The sequence below is a fragment of the Physeter macrocephalus genome, chromosome 20 (genome assembly GCF_002837175.3).
Source record: "Physeter macrocephalus isolate SW-GA chromosome 20, ASM283717v5, whole genome shotgun sequence".
Lineage (NCBI taxonomy): Eukaryota > Metazoa > Chordata > Mammalia > Artiodactyla > Physeteridae > Physeter > Physeter macrocephalus.
Genome location: NC_041233.1, coordinates 5,621,784 through 5,640,464, shown reverse-complemented (window position 1 = coordinate 5,640,464; position 18,681 = coordinate 5,621,784). Strand labels below are relative to the sequence as shown.

The 18,681-nt window shown below is 41.3% G+C and overlaps 1 protein-coding gene across 1 annotated transcript; it reads left to right on the top strand.

Moving 5' to 3' along the window:
• Positions 1–2,434: 2,434 nt before the first annotated feature.
• RBM34 (RNA binding motif protein 34) lies at positions 2,435–16,199 on the top strand. Its single transcript, XM_007129763.4, has 11 exons — positions 2,435–2,557; positions 2,668–2,842; positions 3,065–3,201; positions 6,152–6,380; positions 7,663–7,722; positions 10,897–10,940; positions 12,016–12,099; positions 12,250–12,313; positions 13,622–13,661; positions 13,889–14,007; positions 15,864–16,199. Exons 1-11 carry the CDS (start codon positions 2,505–2,507, stop codon positions 16,140–16,142), a joined length of 1,284 nt encoding a protein of 427 aa, XP_007129825.1. The 5' UTR covers positions 2,435–2,504; the 3' UTR covers positions 16,143–16,199.
• Positions 16,200–18,681: the final 2,482 nt, after the last annotated feature.

Below are 18,681 nucleotides of genomic sequence, written 5' to 3'. Positions count from 1 at the left end.
TTTAAAATCTATAGAACAGTGCTTCTCAAAATGAGGTCCTAGAATACTGGTCCCTGGAAATGCTCTGGGAATGTATTACCAAACATATTTTGGAAATGCTATATATAGCACATCCCCTTCTTAGAGTTTCAGTGTTCGCATGTTAAAAACTTTAAGAAGTTTTTTTAAGGAAGTGTTTTCATTTAACTTACTGCTTTTAGACTTAGCTGATCATGAAACCCTGTTTTTCAAGGAACTCCCAATATCATCTACTTGTTGGGTTACAGAAACAGTGCTCTAACGGAGAGTGATTCCAAACTTTGTTGGAGTTGAGGTTTATACCCTTGAGCTTTTCTGCCTATTTCTCCCTTCCAGCTTCTCCGGAGAGTTTGAGAATTTCATGGCATTACTAGAATTTGACTTAAGTCTTTCCCTGGTCCCCTAAACTACATTTTATCAAACTAGTTTACAATCTCTGATAAAATTAAGATGGTACGTTTTTTTACAGTGTTCTCCAAACCCCCTTTTTTTTTTATTCCTACTGAAATAACCTGAGGGTGAGGTCTTGTTAATTTTAATAACCCGGGAAGGTTGGAGACGGTGGACCAGATTCCAGAAACCCCTAACATTTTTTACAAAATGTATTTGTATTTTTTTTAATGAAAAGAGCCCCTATAAGTTTAAAAGACTCTTCAAAGGGGTTAGTGATCTCTAAATGGTTGGAAAGCAGTTCTTAAGAACAGTGGGAATCATTTTTTAACTATCTCCAACCACAGTCTCTTTCATACTTACCACCTTTTCCTCTAGAAGTGTGTGCTGCCTTTCATTCTTTGTGAGTCCATTTCTTCACCTTTCGTCTAATTTTAACCTATTTAGGGATTTTTGTCTAACGTCATATGATGGGTTTTGTATGTATAAGATGTAAATCCCCCGGAGGAATAGTTTCATGGTTTAGTTGTGGAAGTAATAGATATATGAGATCATAAAATTAAGCACTAAATGTATGGGCAGGGAAAACACATGCATTAGAGTTTAAAGAGGGCAGTGTATGAGCACGCAAGGAATGTGATGACTGATGTGATGGTGACATAGAGGAGATGGCAAACCTTAGCATTTAACTTGAGATTCATCTGGAAATGGAATGCGTAGGTAGGCTAGAGTGGAGAAAGGCCAGATTCAGTGACATTGCGGTGTTCCAGAGAGGAAGTGATTCTTGGAATAATGGTAGGGAGAGTGAGGAAGGAATCTGATTGGAAGACATGCTGAAAGAAAAATGAGTAGAATGTCTTCATTGGATGGTATAGGATAGATGGAGATGCTAGAGTTGCAAATATGGACAGTTGAGTTTTTCTCATCTTTGCGTGATAACACAAGCCAAAATAAGGGACTCAAATCAAAACCAGTGCCAAGCAGTTGAATATTGTTTTTCCATCACATTATCTGATGTGGACTGTAAAAAAGATCACATATATTCCCAGTGACTTCTATTAAGCAGCTCTCCAAAATTAGCAAATCTGTTCCCATAGATTCAAAGTCAAGTTTGATTTTACCACCAAAACTACTGATTCAGTGATTTATCTAATGATCTAATATTTTTTATTGCTTAAAAGTCAATTTACCACATATTCACTAGGTACGGTGAATGGGGATACAGAGCACAGGCTGAATAAGACAACCATTTACATCTAGAGAGACTGTTATATCTCTACTGTAAATAGCTGGGAAATTTTCCTAAGTGAGCTGGGCCTTGAAGGATGGGTACAATTTACAGGTGAGAATGAGAGGTAAAGAGGGGGGCGATTGTGGGGGAAGGAATAACAAGAATAAGAAGGAATGACAAAAGGTGAAGGAATAAAGAGGTGATGGAAAAAAGCGGGCTTTGGGAAGGTAGGCCAAGAAAACACCATAGTTTTGAGAGCCGAGAGCCCCTTTTCTTGGTAGAATAGAGCAGAGCAGGTTAGAGCTGTGGGCTCTATTTGTTTTTAACTTTATTTTGAAATAATGTCAAATTTCAGAAAAGTTGCAAGAGCAGTACAAAGGAGTCCCATGTATCCTTCAACCGATTCACCAGTTGTTAATACCTTGTGACATACATCCCTGTAACTTCATTTCCCCACAAACCTCCCTCCTTCCTCTTCGACAACTCAGGGGTTTTCCTAAGTTTCCCTTTGCTTGGACTGACACCCTAGTCCCAGCCTGGCTGATTCTTATTCGTACTTAAGGCCTCAACTACCCTCGGAAGACTTCCCTCCTAAGACTAGGTCTCAGACAGAGGTACGAACTGGTCCGGAAGCCTGGGCCCGGCTCCTCCGCCCGCTGTCTCCGCCCCCCCGCCCGCTGTCTCCGCCCCCCCGCCCGCTGTCTCCGCCCCCCCGCCCGCGTCTCCGCTCCCCGGCCGCGTCTCCGCCCCCAGGGCGTCCGCAGAGACTGCCGGGGCGGAAGGGGCGTGGCTCCGAGAGCGGAGTGGCCGGGAACCGGAAGTGCGGGGTCGGGTGCTGCCGCCCTCTCGGAGGCCTCGGATAAGAATGGCCCTGGAAGAGAAGAACAAACGGAAGAAAAAGCGGAGTGCGCGGGAGGGGTGAGTGACGCGTGGCTCGTCTGCCTGGGCCGGAGTATGCGTTCGGGACCTCGGGGCGCGAGGGGTGGGGCGTGGCGTCGTGTCGCTGAGTTTCTGATGTCCGTGTCTAGAGAGAACCCGGAGGACGGCGCTTGTGGGAATCTGGCGGGAGACTATGAGGTTGGACAAGTTGCCAGTAGTTTATTCCACGGCAAGCGGCCCTCCAGAGGCAGCACGGGTCGCCTGGCTTCCCTCTTCGGCTCTTTGGAGCCTCAGCTTCAACCCGTGTATGTGCCTGTGTCTGAAGTAAGTCACTGCGTTCTACCCCGAATGGCCCATTAGAACAACTTTAGAAGCATGCAACCTACCTTGCAGGGCATGCTTTCTAAAGTGGGGTAGATAAGGATCAATTTTAAGTAAGCTTTTATTACTGGACATAACAGTGAGAGAGAAAAGATGCTACTTTAGAAAGACCACTAAATTATTAAGAAGGATGAGGTCTGAAACATAACTTCAAACTTTTAAAAGGAAACCACCCAAAAAAGGAAACGGGATGAGGAGGAAGAAAGTTCATCCCAAATCCAGAGACCGCTTTTGCAAGAACCTGCCAAAAAAATGAAACTGAAGAAGAAACTTTCTGATGCAGACCGAAGGTTGGCAAACAGGTTGGTAAAATTTCTCTCCTAGTTGATGTTAAAGAAATTAGATGGTAAAGAAATTGACATTCTTATACCAGCAATGTTCATTTTAACTTTTTTTCTCACTTCACAGTTGTAATTTTTAAATTTTTATTATGTAAAGTCCCATACATTTTCAAAAGTTGAAAAGGATAAGGAACCCCATGTACCCAGTATCAGCAGTTATTAATACTTGGCAAATCTTGTTTCATCTTTACCCTATTCATTTCCCCCTCATTATTTGGAAGCAAACCTAAGACTTAGGTTTCGTCTATAAATATTTCAGCATGTATGGAAAAGATGAGTTTGCTTTTCTTAAACTTATTCAGTCAGAGTTCAAATTTCCCCCATTAGTTTAATTAAAAAAAAAAACAGTTTATTTGAATTGAGATCCATATAGCAGTACCATTCTAGGTTCCTCATTAACTTTCCTCAGCCTGTTAGGCCACTCTCTTCATGCCCTTTATCTCTCTGTTCTCTCTTGGCAGGTGATCTTGTTACCTATTCTGAGAATTTTTTATTTATTTCTTTTGGCTGCGCCAGGGAGCTTGCAGGATCTTAGTTCCCTGACCAGGGATTGAACCTGGGCCCCCGGCAGTGAAAGCCTGGAATCCTAACCACTGGACCACCAGGGAATTCCCCTGAGAGTTATTTTTTTTAATTGCTAACAGTTGTGAGCTACTACGTCTGGTTCTCCTACTGCCTGTAACTATGCACATCTTTAATTTCTTCCCCTTTCAGAGAAGGGTGTCTTCCTCCTCGTCCAAGATTAATTCAGTCACCTGTGCTGTTTATATATACCACATACCTCTTCTGCTTCCTTAGGGTTTATGTCATCATATATACATATATATATCTATATATATATATATCTCCTTTTTTCTTTCCTGTGTCTTTGATCTGTCCTCTCAAGATTCTCATCTTAAAAAAAGAAATCCAGCAAAACCCCATCTGCAGTCATGTGTCCCTGTTTGCTCCATCCCCTCAAACCTTCCCTTCATCGTCAAGCTTTTAGAAAAAGATGTCTATACTTGCGCTCTCTTCCTTTTCTTGATCTGTTTCCTTGTCCACGAACTTGCACTCCGGTTGTTTGTTTGTTGTGTTTGTTTTTATGTGATATGACCATACTTCTGAAACAGTGCTCAGGGAAGCCATCCCGACCTAGGTGCCATATTTAGTAGGCAGTACAGCCTTTGTCTGAGTCCTTGCTTTTCCATGTCACGTGGTTGCTTTTCTTCTCGAACCTGTTGGATTCTTTGATAGCAGAGTCTCTTCTCATCCTCCTCTTGTCTTTCTGCTCCTTCTCAGTGGTATTGTGGGCACTTTCCTTCTGACTGTTCCTTAAATGTTGATTTCCCTCGGGATTCTGTTCTTGGTCATCTTCTCATGACCTTTGTCACACCCTTCATTCTGGGCAGTCTCCCAGTCCTCGTGGCTCCACAATTCTCATCTCTCTTCCTTGATCTATAAACCTGTATATCTGTTTGTCTACTGGCATCTCTAGCTCTGTATTCATATACACCTCAAATTCAGGATGCTTCAAACCGAGCTCATTATCCTCATCAGACCTGTTCCTCTGCATGAGTGGTACCATCAGCCTTCCTGTTGCCTGAGCCTGTGACTTGGGAGTCATCGTAGACTCTTTCTTTTCCCTGCATATCTAATCAGTTGCCAAGTCCTAATGATGCTGTCTTTTAATTATCTCTTTTAATCTGCTTCCCCTTTCCACCCTCTCACTTGCTCTGGTGGGTCTGTTGTCTTCTGAGATGCCTGCAGTTGTAACTGTCTCCTTACTGTCTCCCTTATCCAGCCTTGTCCCTTGCATAACTGTCTTCTGCTCTGCTGCCCAAATGATCTCTTTTAGGCACTTTCAGAGTCTTCAGGGGCTCCCCATCCTCTGTGGGATAAAAATCTAAGCACTTTTGCATAACAGGCATGGTCCTCCTTGACATACTGTCTCATTTCCTTTCACTCCTACTAGGTACTTTATATACCATAGTGAACAAAATACTAGCCATTGGCCCTCTCCTTACTGGAGCTTGTGGTCTAGTGGAGGGATGAAATGGTCAACATTTACTGAGGACTGACCATGTGCTATACACTGCCTTTCCTCCTCTGAGAGCCTTTCTTGTTTCTTTTATGTTTTCTACACCATGTATTATACATGTTAACCATTTTATGGTGAACCTTGCCTATCACTCCAGAGACTGAACTACTGAAAGGCCTCTAATAGTCTCTTTTATCTTTGTATCCCCAGAGGCTAGAACTGAGTAGTAAATATTTATTGAATGAATGAGTTTTATGACTCCTACTACCCATTCTCTCCCCTCACTCCTAAGTTCCTGTTCCATTTCTCCTTTTGGACTGGTGCACTTACCCAAGTGCACCAGTACTTTACAAAATTGGCGGAATTTACTTTTGACAAGCAGTCCTTTAAATATTGCAGTAGGAAATCTGATTTCTCCTCTTCACCAGATTGATTTTACAAAGTTAAGTACTTTGCCGGTATATTAATCTTCATAGACCCCCTGGGAGTGCTGTAGTAACCCTAGAATTCTAGAGCAGAGAATGGAATTAGGCATTGGTAGAGTGTAAACTAAATCCCCAGAGCTTTAAGTGAGCCAACTTCTGTTTAAATGAACTTCTGTTGCTCTGCTTATTACCTGGCAGTTTTAACCTATCTTCAGAAATTGACCTTAACTTTTTCTATCTCTTGAGTTTCCTAAAGATACCAGTCACTTTTTGCTAATGCTGTTTAAATGTAGATGTATTTGTGAAGGTCACTTTTTGCTAATGCTGTTTAAATGTAGATGTATTTGTGAAGGTAAGTTGATATATAGGAAGGCCAGAAGTAGATGGGAAGTGTTTCTAATCAATGTGCTTTGTCAAATACTAGACCTGACTTCCATGACTTTTTTTTTTTTTTTGACTTAAAAAGAGAAAATGCTTTAGCAAGTGCTGATTTAGAAGAAGAAATTCACCAGAAACAAGGGAAGAAAAGGAAAAATTCTCAATCTGGTGTTAAAATTGCCAATAAAGAAGTACTTGATGATGTAGATCAGACAGTTGTAAATCAAAGAAGGAAAATTCAAACCAACCTAGAAGAGAGATTAAAGAATGAGAGAACTGTGTTTGTTGGGAATTTGCCTGTCACCTGTAATAAGAAGGTGAGTGTGTAGTCTGTATATTGTTAACCTGCAGAGAAACTGATAATTCATGATTTTGTTTGCTGTCACTTTATTAAATAAGTCATTAATATATAACTTCATTATAAATGACTACATATATCATTCTGTAGATTGATTCCAGTATCCACCTGCTCCTTTCCATTCCCGAAGTCACTGCCCTAATTCAGGCTTTTGCAAATCTTGTCTGAACTATTGCATTGGTCTCCTATCTGGTTTTTTCCTCCAGCTCTATCGTCTCTTATATGCCACTAGAACGGAAGCGCCATACGTGCAGGGATGTTTATCTCTTTTCTTCACTGCTCTATCCCTAGCACTTGAAACAGTGCCTGGTGTGTAGTAGAGGCTTGTTGAATATTTGTCGTGTAAATGAATGCATACATCCTAAGTTCCGTTATGTGGGGTTCACTAAACCAAGACGTGCCCTTTACTTTCTGTGTGTTTATGTGATAGTCACCCTGGTGGCAATCCCTTCGGTCAAAATCCTGCTTATCTTTTGAAGAACAATTTCAATTCCACTTTCTTAAAAACAAAACAGTACTAGAAAGTTGCTCCTGGTTTTTCCCTTTCCCCCTTGCCCTTCTGTCCCCTAGCATTTGATGTGTGATTATTTTGTAGAACATAACCCATTTTACTTTCTAGCGTAGTTTTGGTTACTTATCTTCCTCAAGGGAAGGGAGTGTTTGTGGTGCTTTACACATTTAATAAGTTATTTTTGGATTAAAATTGCTTATAGAAATTATTGTGCAAGCTGTAAAACATATACATTCTTCACATCCTGAGCCAGTCATAAGAATAATGTATAAACTTCATCCTAAGACTTTTCTTCAATCTGATAGTCTTAATTCCAGACAGTTGGGGAATTTCCCATGGTGACATAAGGATCCTTAAAATCCATTTCTGGTTTAAATAAGCCAGTGTGAAAAGATGAGAGAATTTATGGAATATATAATCTTAGTTTACCTGTAGTAAAGATTCTAAAAGATTGAAAGAAAAAATGTTGTGTACCTTATAGATACTAACATGAACTTGAATTGTGTTTTCTTTTTATATAAGTTTCAGTAAAAGTTTTTTGTCTTCTAACTGAATAGTTAACCTACTTTTCCTGAAATATTCTGAAAACATGGCAGGAAAACATTATCAGACCGTTTTACTTAATTCCTTTTTGTGGTATTTATTTGATGTTCTGAAAGTGGACTGAAATATATATATATGTGTGTGTATGTATATATATATATATATATATATGTTTTTTTTATTTTAGAAGCTGAAGTCATTTTTTAAAGAGTACGGACAGATAGAATCTGTACGATTTCGTTCTCTGGTATGTGTTCCGTCCCCTTAAAATTGCATAATCTTAAAATGTTTTGCATTTAAATCCGACTTATTCATGTGTTGGTTTTAGTGAGATGGAGGAGCCCTTGACTTTAACCTTTAGAATGGACAGGCTCAAATCTGGCCTCAAAGAAGAATCACACTAGTGTCGATTGCTGACTCTTGGACTTTGTTAGCTAATTTAATGAGTTCAAATAGTAAAATGCTGTCCCTACTAAGTGTACTTTGGAGGGTGGGTGGGTGACTTTTGTTTGTGTGTCAGTTGAGTAGGTGGAAACGTTCACACCTGTTGAGTAGCATTTCTGGAATCATAGGTGTTCATATGAGGGGTTTGCATGATGCTGCAGAGCAGTACTTATGCTCTGACATAGAAAGATAAAGTATGTTTTAATCAATTTAATGTTTAAACTTTATGGAAATAAATGGTATCTGATTTCACCAACTGAGTGCTCTGTAGACCAGTTATAGCCATGTTCCTTGGAGCATGAATAAGCATCATTCATATATATTTTTTAATGTAATTAATATGTATTAGTATAGTATAGGAGATGTTTGTTCCTTGTTTCCAGCTGTTTTTTCTCAACGTGATTGTCTAAAATGGGGTTTCTCAACCTTGATGCTATTGACATTTGGTGCTGGTTAGTTCTTGGTTGTTGGAGGCTGCCCTGTGTGATGTAGGGTCCCTGGCCTCCGCCTGCTAGGTGCTGGTAGCATCCTCCACATCCCAGTTGTAACAGCCAAATATATTCCCAGACATTGCCAAATGTCCCCAGTGGGCAAAGCCGCCCACTTCTCTGAAAGTAGACATTTCCCAAGGTTTTGGTGCAGTCTCCATAATTCCTATCATGGTGTTTGTTCCTCACGCTTATCACGTGTGTATTTTGTCTGCCCTTCTGAGTCCCGTTTCCTCATATCAGATCCTTGCCTGACACATCCACTTGGGTGTCCTGCCAATTTTCAGCGCGTCTGTGCTCTACCTCCGTCAGTCCCCCACCCCAGCCTATGCCACCTGCTGTTTTTCAGCTGTGGTTTCTTCCCAAGAGGAGTCATTCCTTTCTTTTTCCATTGTTCCACCTCAGTGTTCACAGCTCTTGCCAGAAGAGTTGCAGAGGCCTTTTACGGGTCCTGCTTTCAGTCTGCCTCAGATGCATCCATCGCACCACTGTCAGCTTAATCTTCCTAAAGCACTTCCTCCTGGACCTCCTGCCCAGAATTCCTCCCCTCCACCTCCCCTCCCGTGAATATTATACACACCACCACCCCTGCCTTGGCCTGGAGTTCCCTTTGGGGGGCCTGCCCTGATTCTTCCCTGTCCCTGGATTATTGGTAAGTCAGGTGACCCTGCTGTGCGCCCTACAGCACCCCGTACTTCACTATAGTCCTTAGGACACCGCTCTATCATTGTACGCTGCTCCTGTCCCACCAGACTGTGAGCTGTGACTACAAACACCCTGTTTGGGTGGCTCCTCCTTGGGTCACTAGAACCTGTACCTGGTGCACATCAAATATGTATGGCGTTCCCTAAAAGCTTTTCATTTTTCTCGCTGTCAGTGTCCTTGGTTCTTTGCCTGACAGCCTACACAGGGTGGCCCTGGGGCCCTGTGTCCTTCTGCATGGGACTGTCCTGCAACCCAGGAGCTGCCTTGTTGCCGATCGTATGCTTGGCTTTCCCACCCTCGTCCTTTTGCTCAGTTCAGTTGTTTTTTTTTTAATTGACATCAAATTGGTATATAACATTATGTTAGTTTCAGGTGTTCAGCGTAACAGTTCAGTCTTTGTTTACCATGCAGTTGACCCCCTTCACCCATTTCACCCACTTTCAACCCCCTTCTCCTCTGGTAATGGCCAGTCTGTTCTCCATATCTCTTGAGTTTTGTTTGGTTTGTTTGTTTTCGGCTGCGCCGCTTGCGGGATCTTAGTTCCCCGACCAGGGATTGAACCCAGGCCCTCGGTGGTGAGAGCTCAGAGTCCTAACCACTGGACTGCCAGGGAAGTCCCTGTTGTGTTTTGTTTGATTGCACATATAAGTGATATCATACAGCATCTGTCGTTGACTTAGTTCACTTAGCATAATACCCTCAGCATCTATCCATGTTGTCACAAATGGCAAGATTTCCTTCTTTTTTATGGCTGAGTAGTATTTCACTGTATATATATTCTGTTTGTACTTTATTGCCTTATATTTGTTCATATCTTTAATGACAGAACACAGGTCCTTGAGAGCTCCTAGAAGGCATCCAACAGATGTGCTTTGATGACCAGCATTCCCATGTCAGTTATTCACGTGGGCATTTCTCATGTGTCCTATCGTTTTCCTGTCTATATTTTGAGAGTTTGACCATATGTTAGTTTGAGCAGAACAGACTGAGAAGAAATAGTTCAAGTTTCTTAGTTTTACTATATAAACTATTGAATGACTAAAAGAAGAAAGTCTTCCAGAGGAGATTTGTAGTAACTGCCCTAAATGGAGTTGGCATTTATAGACACCCCTGGACTTGTGAACTTGCAGTCTGTATCCTTTTACCTTTGTGTTCTCTGTACCTGGTGGTATTTGGCACACATTGCTGACAGTCACAGTTGCTGACTTGAATTTCCACCTCTCTGTAAAGTTTTCCCTACCTGCCCCGTTCACTCTTAGGTATGACCCTTATATGACTGACAGTAACGTGACTCTGAATATAAAGGAGATTCCCTTATTTGTCCAGTTACAGAGACTGAAGTAGTATCTTATATTATTTATCAACTTAGTTAGACATATTTAAAATCATATAGCATACACAATATTAATTTAGAAGTGTCCCTTTTTTCCATGCTGATTTTATAGAACAATTTTCCTTAACACTCTTCATGTGTGTCTTCAACATTATTGTCCCCTCACGACCAGAGATCCCTTCAAGTCATTTGTAACTTCCGCTTGGTTTGAGAGTCACTGCCTGTGAAATCTGAATGTGGCACTATCATTGGAAATGTTTGCCCTCAGCCACCAGGTCCTGTTCATACAACATTAGGACAGTTGTTTCTGATTCAGTATTTCCTTAAGAATGTTTTTAATCACATTATATCAGACTTAGATATTTAGAATTCAATTAATTAAAATATAATTATTTTGAGATAATATTTCAAACAGTGATTTTTCTTTAATACTTTTTTTTTCTCTTAAAAGATTCCAGCAGAGGGAATTTTGTCCAAAAAGTTGGCAGCAATAAAGTAAGTTCATAATTAGAGAAAGGGAGTAGTCATAAATTCTCTTCCATTTTGGTTAAAATTGAGACCATTTCTTAACCTCACCGATGTTTATATTTGGATAAAACATCATGTTTTATTGTTTTCTTATGTCTGTAATAACATATAAATTTGTCAGATGTTCGTCTTCAAGCCTCAACATAACTTGTATAGTCAAGGATAAGAATTGCAAAATAACTTAAAATGTGCCATGAGAAATGAGAAATTTCAAGGCCGTTTAATCAGGCATAGTGTTTGAAGAGAATAAGAAAGTTTTGCACCTAAAAATTCTACTGTAAATCATAAGTATCATATTTCATCAATTCTAAGGTGACATTTCCCATGCCTTAACATTTTAAAAATCAAAATGCATCTTAAAATCAGAGGGGCCTCATGGTTGCTATTGGCTGGCCAGGTTTTTTCAGGGAAATTCTATAGGTCACACTATAAGATGGAGAGATAAATGGGGAATCCTACAGATTAAATAGGAGTCAGAAGATTTTTCAAGTTGAAAACTGGACAAGACCAAAGTATGTCTAGGAGTAGACACTTGGGTGATAAAACCACATAGACACGCAGGGAAGTGGTTCCTATAATAATTCCCTAAGCTGTACATGTCTGTGTAGTTTTTATTTTACAGTAAAAAGGAAAAAGCACATTGTCTTTCCCATCTGTGTGTGCCTTAGATACAGAGCTGCAGCTAAGGTGATGCTGGGTTAGCCAAAAAGTTCATTCGAGTTTTCCCGTAAGGTGTCACTTGAACGAACTGTTTGGCCAGCCCAGTAGTTGTAGTGTGGTGGGTTGCCTGGGGGCGCCTGCTGGTCTTCCACAGTGATGACTAGTAAGGAGGCCTGGGTCATGTGTATCATCCCATATCTGTGTAAGTTGTGTGTTATTTTTTTGAGTTATTACTAAATATTTATTGAAAGGGATGAAACTCCCCCCAGAAATTCTTGTCATGTGTTGAGAGTGGAAAACAAGCTATATTTATTTCAGTGACTTTGAGATTAACAAATTTTACATTGTCTTTTTTTCTTCTTTTCTTTTTTTTTTGGTGTAGACGTAAAATTCATCCTCATCAGAAAAATATTAACGCTTACGTTGTGTTTAAGGACGAGAGTGCTGCTACAAAAGCACTGGAAAGGTAATTTCATCTCTTTGAGGTTTGGACAGAATTATTGTAATTTAAGTGTGTATGCGTCCATGCTTTATTCTTTGGTTTCACTTCAGAGCAAATATCCCAGTAACTCAGCACTTGTTTTTAACAACAATTTTCCCTTTGTATTTATACCAGAAATGGGGCCCAAATTGCAGATGGATTTCGTGTTAGAGTGGATCTTGCATCTGAGACCTCATCTGTGAGTAGTTCTTCTGAGCTTGTGCTGGGAGAGCAGTGAGGTCAGCAGGGAGCATGTGGGAAGCACAGAGGAGACAGCCTTTGCCCTCTGTGGTCTCAGCTAATGCCCTCTAAGTCAGCATCAGCTTCAAGAAAGTGGTTCCCACCCGTACGTTAGATCCAGTAGTCCTAGAGAGAGAGGCCAGAAGTTACGTTAGAGAGCACTGGGGCCAGCACCTTATTTTATAGACTGAGGTCTAAAGTTAAATCAGTCATTAAACAGTTTTTGAGTCGGTCCTCTGTGTCAGGCATTCAGTGCTGAGATACAGTCTCAGTTCTCTAGGAGTTCACAGGATAAAGGTAAAGATGAGCAGATGATTTTCTGATAAATACTGTCATAAATGCACAGGATGCTTTGTCAGCTCAGGAATGGAGCACTTGATTTGGGGGGTTGCCAGCAAGAAGGGACAAAGGAAGGTTTCCAGGAGAACAGGTGTTCTATCAGTCTTGCAAGATGAGTCTGTTATCCAGGCAAAAAAATTTTGAACAGTATGAATGGTGGGGATCAAAACCCAATTTGCTGAGGGAATGGCGAGAGCCTGATGGAGTGAGTAGTGGCTGGCGTGTGAGGAGGGGCGGGGTAAGAGTAGCTGTTGGAGAGATAGGTGGAGGCCAGTCATGAAGACCCTGGCCTGCCATGGGGAGGAGTCTGGGTTTTGTCCAAAGCTGCTCCTCTAGGTCTCTTGAAACGGATGAAGCGTGAGTTGCAAGAACTCACTGCAGAAACAGGGTGCGTTACTGTCGGTGTCAGGGTGACTAGTTGAGAAATGACAGAGGCCTGGCTGACAGCCCTGGCTTTGTTTGTGGACGTGGCACGGGGTCCGCAAACTGGCCTGAGGGCCCAATCTGTTTGCGGCCCGTTTCTGTTAATAAAGTTTTACTGTCACCCAACCACACCCACTAGTTATGTGTTATTTTGCTGAAACAGTAGAGGCAAGTAGGTACAGCAGAGACCACGTGGCCCACAAAGCCTAAAATATTTGCTTTCTGGCCCTTTCCAGAAAAAGTTTGCCCACCCCCAACAGAGCAGGGCTTCCTTGAGCACTGCCATGGGTCAGTGCCAGCTGCGAACAGAACCACCCTGCTCCGGGGCTCGCTCACACTCCAGCGGGGAAGGCGGAAGAAACGGAATCAAACGGGGACCTGGAGGGCGGGGAAATCAGGAGACGGAGCCCCGTCAGATGTGTGGGGAGAGGACAAGGGCGGACTTTAGGGTGACTTCCGTTTTCTGCTCCATGAGTGATTTTTATTAACCCTCTTTGTGTTTCAGAGGGACAAGAGATCTGTATTTGTGGGGAATCTCCCATACAGTAAGTTTGTTTAAACAAATAAAGTACCTGTTTATCACTGAAGTAATGCAAATAACATCTGAGTTGGTCACATAATGTTTCACTTTAAGACTACCTTTAAGAAGCGTGGGGTGTAACTTGACTAATTACCTTGAGGCTATTCTTGCCCTTGGTATATTATGAAACATCTCCATCTTCCTAAGGCGATTCCAAGTCCTCACTTCCACTGGGGTTGAATCTCTTTTTAGAAGCTGAAGAATCTGCGGTTGAGAAACACTTTCTGGACTGTGGGAACACTGTGGCTGTAAGGGTCGTGCGGGATCAAGTTACAGGAGCCAGCCGAGGCTTTGGCTACGTGCTTTTTGAGGTAGGGAGGCTGATGTATCGTCACTGTCCTTGAAGTGTGCCTGGAGAGGCTGTCACTGCCGTCCCGTTCTTCAGACGTAACTCACTGTCACCCTCAGAATTCCACCTTAAGAAAACTACGTTCATAACCCGCCACAGTATAATAGACTCCTGTTCCTATAATTGCATCCAACCAAGGGATGTTCTAGTTATTTTTCCACATTAATGTTGTTAAATAATGTTTTAGATACTGGAGAGTAAAGGTATTAAATCTCTGAATCTCCACCTTCTGTAAAATGGAGAGAACTGATCGTTCACTCACGTAGAAGAGAATGTTAGTCTCTGTACAAAATTGGTTATATTTAGTTCACTAAATATTAGCCAGTGTCTCATGCCTAAAATTATTAGAATACACATGTGGCCCAACGGCCCTTATGTTTTCTTCCCTTCACAACAGCCCATCCATGTACTTCCTTTCAGTTTTTACCTGTGCCACCTTTTTTATGGTCAAACTTAATATTTATGAACATAAGATTCTGCAGTCTGTTTTATGTTGTTTTCTGTCATGTAAGTATGTTCCACTGAGCGTGTATACTGTCTTTTCCCTAGTGTGTCCCAAATGTTGCATGTTTGCAGTGTTCTCTTTTTATCTGTAATAATGAGATCAGAGTGGTTATGTTTTTTCCTTCAAATGTTTGCCTCCATTTTTGGATTACTTCTTTTTTTTTTTTTTTTTTTTTTTTTGCGGTATGCGGGCCTCTCCCGTTGCGGAGCACAGGCTCCGGACGCGCAGGCTCAGCGGCCATGGCTCACGGGCCCAGCCGCTCCGCGGCACGTGGGATCCTCCCGGACCGGGGCACGAACCCATGTCCCCTGCATCGGCAGGCGGACTCTCAACCACTGCGCCACCAGGGAAGCCCTGGATTACTTCTTTAGGAAAGCTCCCCAATGGGTTACCACTAACCAGATCAAGACATCTGACCATCTTTAAGGCTCTTAGTATGTATGACCAGACAGCTTTGAGGAAATGTGGTCACAGCCTGCCATCATGACTGTGATGTAGTTATCTCACTGTTTCTCTGCTCTGTCTTCTGACTATTGATAAGTTTGTAAAGTCTTTTAACGAACATGTCATGAATATTCAGGGTGGTTAGCATTTAGTGGCTCTCTATTAGAATAAAAGAATAATAGAATTTTGGACCTAAAGGGAATCCTACAAGGCATCTAGTCTGACATTTCAAGGACTGTAATAGAGAGTTCTCTGCTCTCAAATCAACTAATACAGCAGGGCTTTTTCAGGAAGAGCCTTGTGAAGAGGAGGTTTATTGCTTTAAAAAACACTATAGGACTGACCTCGTTAATTGAATTTACATTGAGAAAAATGAAGCCTCTTCGATTGTGACTTATCTGATTATTTGACAGGGCAGCTTGAGTGCTTCCTGGGGAGAAACTCATGAGAGGGGGCATGATTAAAACTACAAGAACAGGGCTTCCCCTGGTGGCGCAGTGGTTTAGAGTCAGCCTGCCGATGCAGGGGACATGGGTTCGTGCCCCGGTCCGGGAGGATCCCACATGCCGCGGGGCGGCTGGGCCCGTGAGCCATGGCCGCTGAGCCTGCGCGTCCGGAGCCTGTGCTCCGCAACGGGAGAGGCCACAGCAGTAAGAGGCCCGCGTAATGCAAAAAAAAAAAAAAAAAAAAAACTACAAGAACAGCTGCTTGTAGTTCAATACTTCGGATTGGACTTTTTGGCTGTGGAAATGAGAGGGGTTTCTATATGCAAGCTTGAAAGTTGTTCTAATCCAGAAAAGTCACCATTTTACTTGTTTCTTTGCACATGAGTTTCTGGTGAAAATTTAATATTTTGATTTTTATTGCAGAACACAGATGCTGTTCATCTTGCTCTGAAATTAAATAACTCTGAACTGATGGGACGAAAACTCAGAGTCATGCGTTCTGTCCGTAAAGAAAAATTAAAACAAAATTCAAATCCTAGTTTGAAGAATGTCAGTAAACCTAAGCAGGGACTTAATTTTTCTTCAAAAAATGCACAACATTCTAAAAGTTTGTTTATCGGAGAAAAAGCTGTTCTCATGAAGAAGAAGAAGAAAGGACAGAAGAAAAGTGTACAAACTAAGAAACAGAAAAAACAGAAGTAGCTATCCGAAGACTTCTGTTTTCCCCACTGACTCCTGGTAATAAAATTGTGGTAAATCCATGTATTGAATTGCAGGATTTTTTTACATATTGTGAAACTTGGACACTTTTTCAGTTATTCACATTGCAATAGTACCTTTGAATCATTTGTTTTAAGGTGTAGGCAGATCAGTCACCATGTTAATACTGCTGATGGTATGAGAGATGATTTTAGATGTAGGGTGAACATTTAGAATTTTAGTGGTTATGTATTATTTTACCATATGTTGGAAATAATTAACACTTCAGAGAGTTATTTTAAGAATTACTTGGGATGAGACTAAATTTAAAAGTGAGTAAATTTAAAGAAAAATGAAGTAACCTTAATACTGATTGTATCTAGACAAAGTATCTAAATAATTAAAGTGGGAATACTGATTGATCTAAGGTCAAATCATAATCCCTAAGAAGTAAGGTTTTGAGGTTTGGTGTATAATAGCCACTCATATTTCTTCCTTCCTCTTGCACTTAGGATAAGTGGAGTTCTGGGTTTTAATTTTATTTCATCAACCTAATAACTAACCAACAGGGATTTTATATCAAATGTTGCTCTGATTTCTTATTCTTAATTGGTGATTAGACTGGTTATTAAAGTTCTTGGTAAACTGGCTATAAAGCAGATTTTTACTTTTACTTCTATTTTTAATTAAAAAAAATTCTCCCAGGAAAACTTGTGATTCTTCTTTTTTTAATATAAATTTATTTATTTTATTTATTTATTATTTTTGGCTGCGTTGGGTCTTCATTGCTATGCGCGGGCTTTCTCTAGTTGTGGCGAGCAGGGGCTACTCTTGTGGTGCGCGGGCTTCTCATTGTGGTGGCTTCTCTTGTTGCGGAGCACGGGCTTTAGGTGTGCAGGCTTCAGTAGTTGTGGCTCGCAGGCTCTAGAGTGCAGGCTCAATAGTTATGGCACATGGGCTTCAGTAGTTGTGGCTCGTGGGCTCTAGAGCGCAGGCTCAGTAGTTATGGCACATGGGCTTCAGTAGTTGTGGCTCGTGGGCTCTAGAGCACAGGCTCAGTAGTTGTGGCGCATGGGCTTAGTTGCTCTGCGGCATGTGGGATCTTCCTGGACCAGGGCTCAAATCCGTGTCCCCTGAATTGGCAGGAGGATTCTTAACCACTGTGCCACCAGGGAAACCCAAAAACTTGTGATTCTTAATGTCACTCAGTAGAATGAAACAATATTTTTTAAAAATCGTGTTTAAAGGAAACATTTGCTGAAAAAGTATGGTAATGAAGTCACAAGGTGTAAAGTTCAACAAAGAGAAGGAATACCCCTGCACTTCCTTGGGACTTAACCTCCTGGTATATAGCCGGTGCCCCCTCCCACAAACCTTGCCGAGCTGGGCCTGTATCCAGGAGGGAGGAGTGGCGGTAAACCAGGGGCCTGATCTGAGGTAGGCGGATCTGTGATACACGCATCTTATTACTTAAGTAAGAGAACTGGGGTACACTGAGTTATTGGTGATTATTTTGAAAATCCTGTCTTTAGGGCGTAGCACAGGGAAAACCTAATGGATCTTTTTGGACACTTTTTCAGTTATTCACATTGCAATAGTACCTTTGAATCATTTGTTTTAAGGTGTAGGCAGATCAATCACCATGTTAATACCCTCTATGTAGTCTACAGATAAAGCATCTTTATATAAATTTAACTGGAAAGCAGAAAGAGCTCCATTTTCCTGTATCCAAGGACTGGATATTTTATGCTTAGTATCTTCTGCGGTGCTTAGAATCTTGGTTTTCATAAGTAGGGTTCAGTAAATACTTGTCATTTGATAGCTCTTGAACGTTTTTGCATATATTTCCAGTTAAATTTATGTAAAGATGCTTTATCTGTAGACTACATAGACTATAGACTATAATTTCATTGTGTGTATTTTCTTTATAGTGTATATTTTATTTATATGCTTTTTAGTGTATATAAATAGATATAGTTTCAGTGTCCTTAACATAGAGTGTTGGTCTTTAGGTTTTCATGTAAAGAGCCCTGGAGTGGAGTGTAAGGACATCTCTTGACCCATCTCTCTGGCTGTGCATGCATGACCTTGGACAAGCCTTTCAACCTCTTTATCTAAATATCCTGATTAGTGAAATAAGGGGCTTGGTCTAGATCAGTGGTTTCCCTCTTTTTTGACTGTGATCTGCAATAGCTTTAATTTTACACTGTGATCAGTACAAACATTGGTATATTTAACTGACACACAAGTTTCACAAGACAGTACCGGTCCTTACTACACATGTTGCCATCTGATATTTTTTATCCTATTTTATTTAAAACGCTGGTGATTGTCCACCAAGGTCATTCCACAACCCATTAATGATTCCACTCACAAGCAACATGCCTCAGGGATTTCCAGGCTGTTCCTGTTTCAGGATTCTACGCTTATAGGTATTTTACAAATGTAAAAAAAAAGAAGTATTAAAAACTGTAGGGTGGGGCTTCCCTGGTGGCGCAGTGGTTGAGAGTCCGCCTGCCGATGCAGGGGACACGGGTTCGTG

Coding starts and splice junctions, on each gene's coding strand:
- RBM34 (XM_007129763.4), top strand. CDS start 2,505: ATGGCCCTGGAAGAGAAGAACAAACGGAAGAAAAAGCGGAGTGCGCGG. Junction 2,558..2,667: donor AAGCGGAGTGCGCGGGAGGG/GTGAGTGACGCG, acceptor GTCCGTGTCTAG/AGAGAACCCGGAGGACGGCG. Junction 12,100..12,249: donor GCTACAAAAGCACTGGAAAG/GTAATTTCATCT, acceptor TATTTATACCAG/AAATGGGGCCCAAATTGCAG.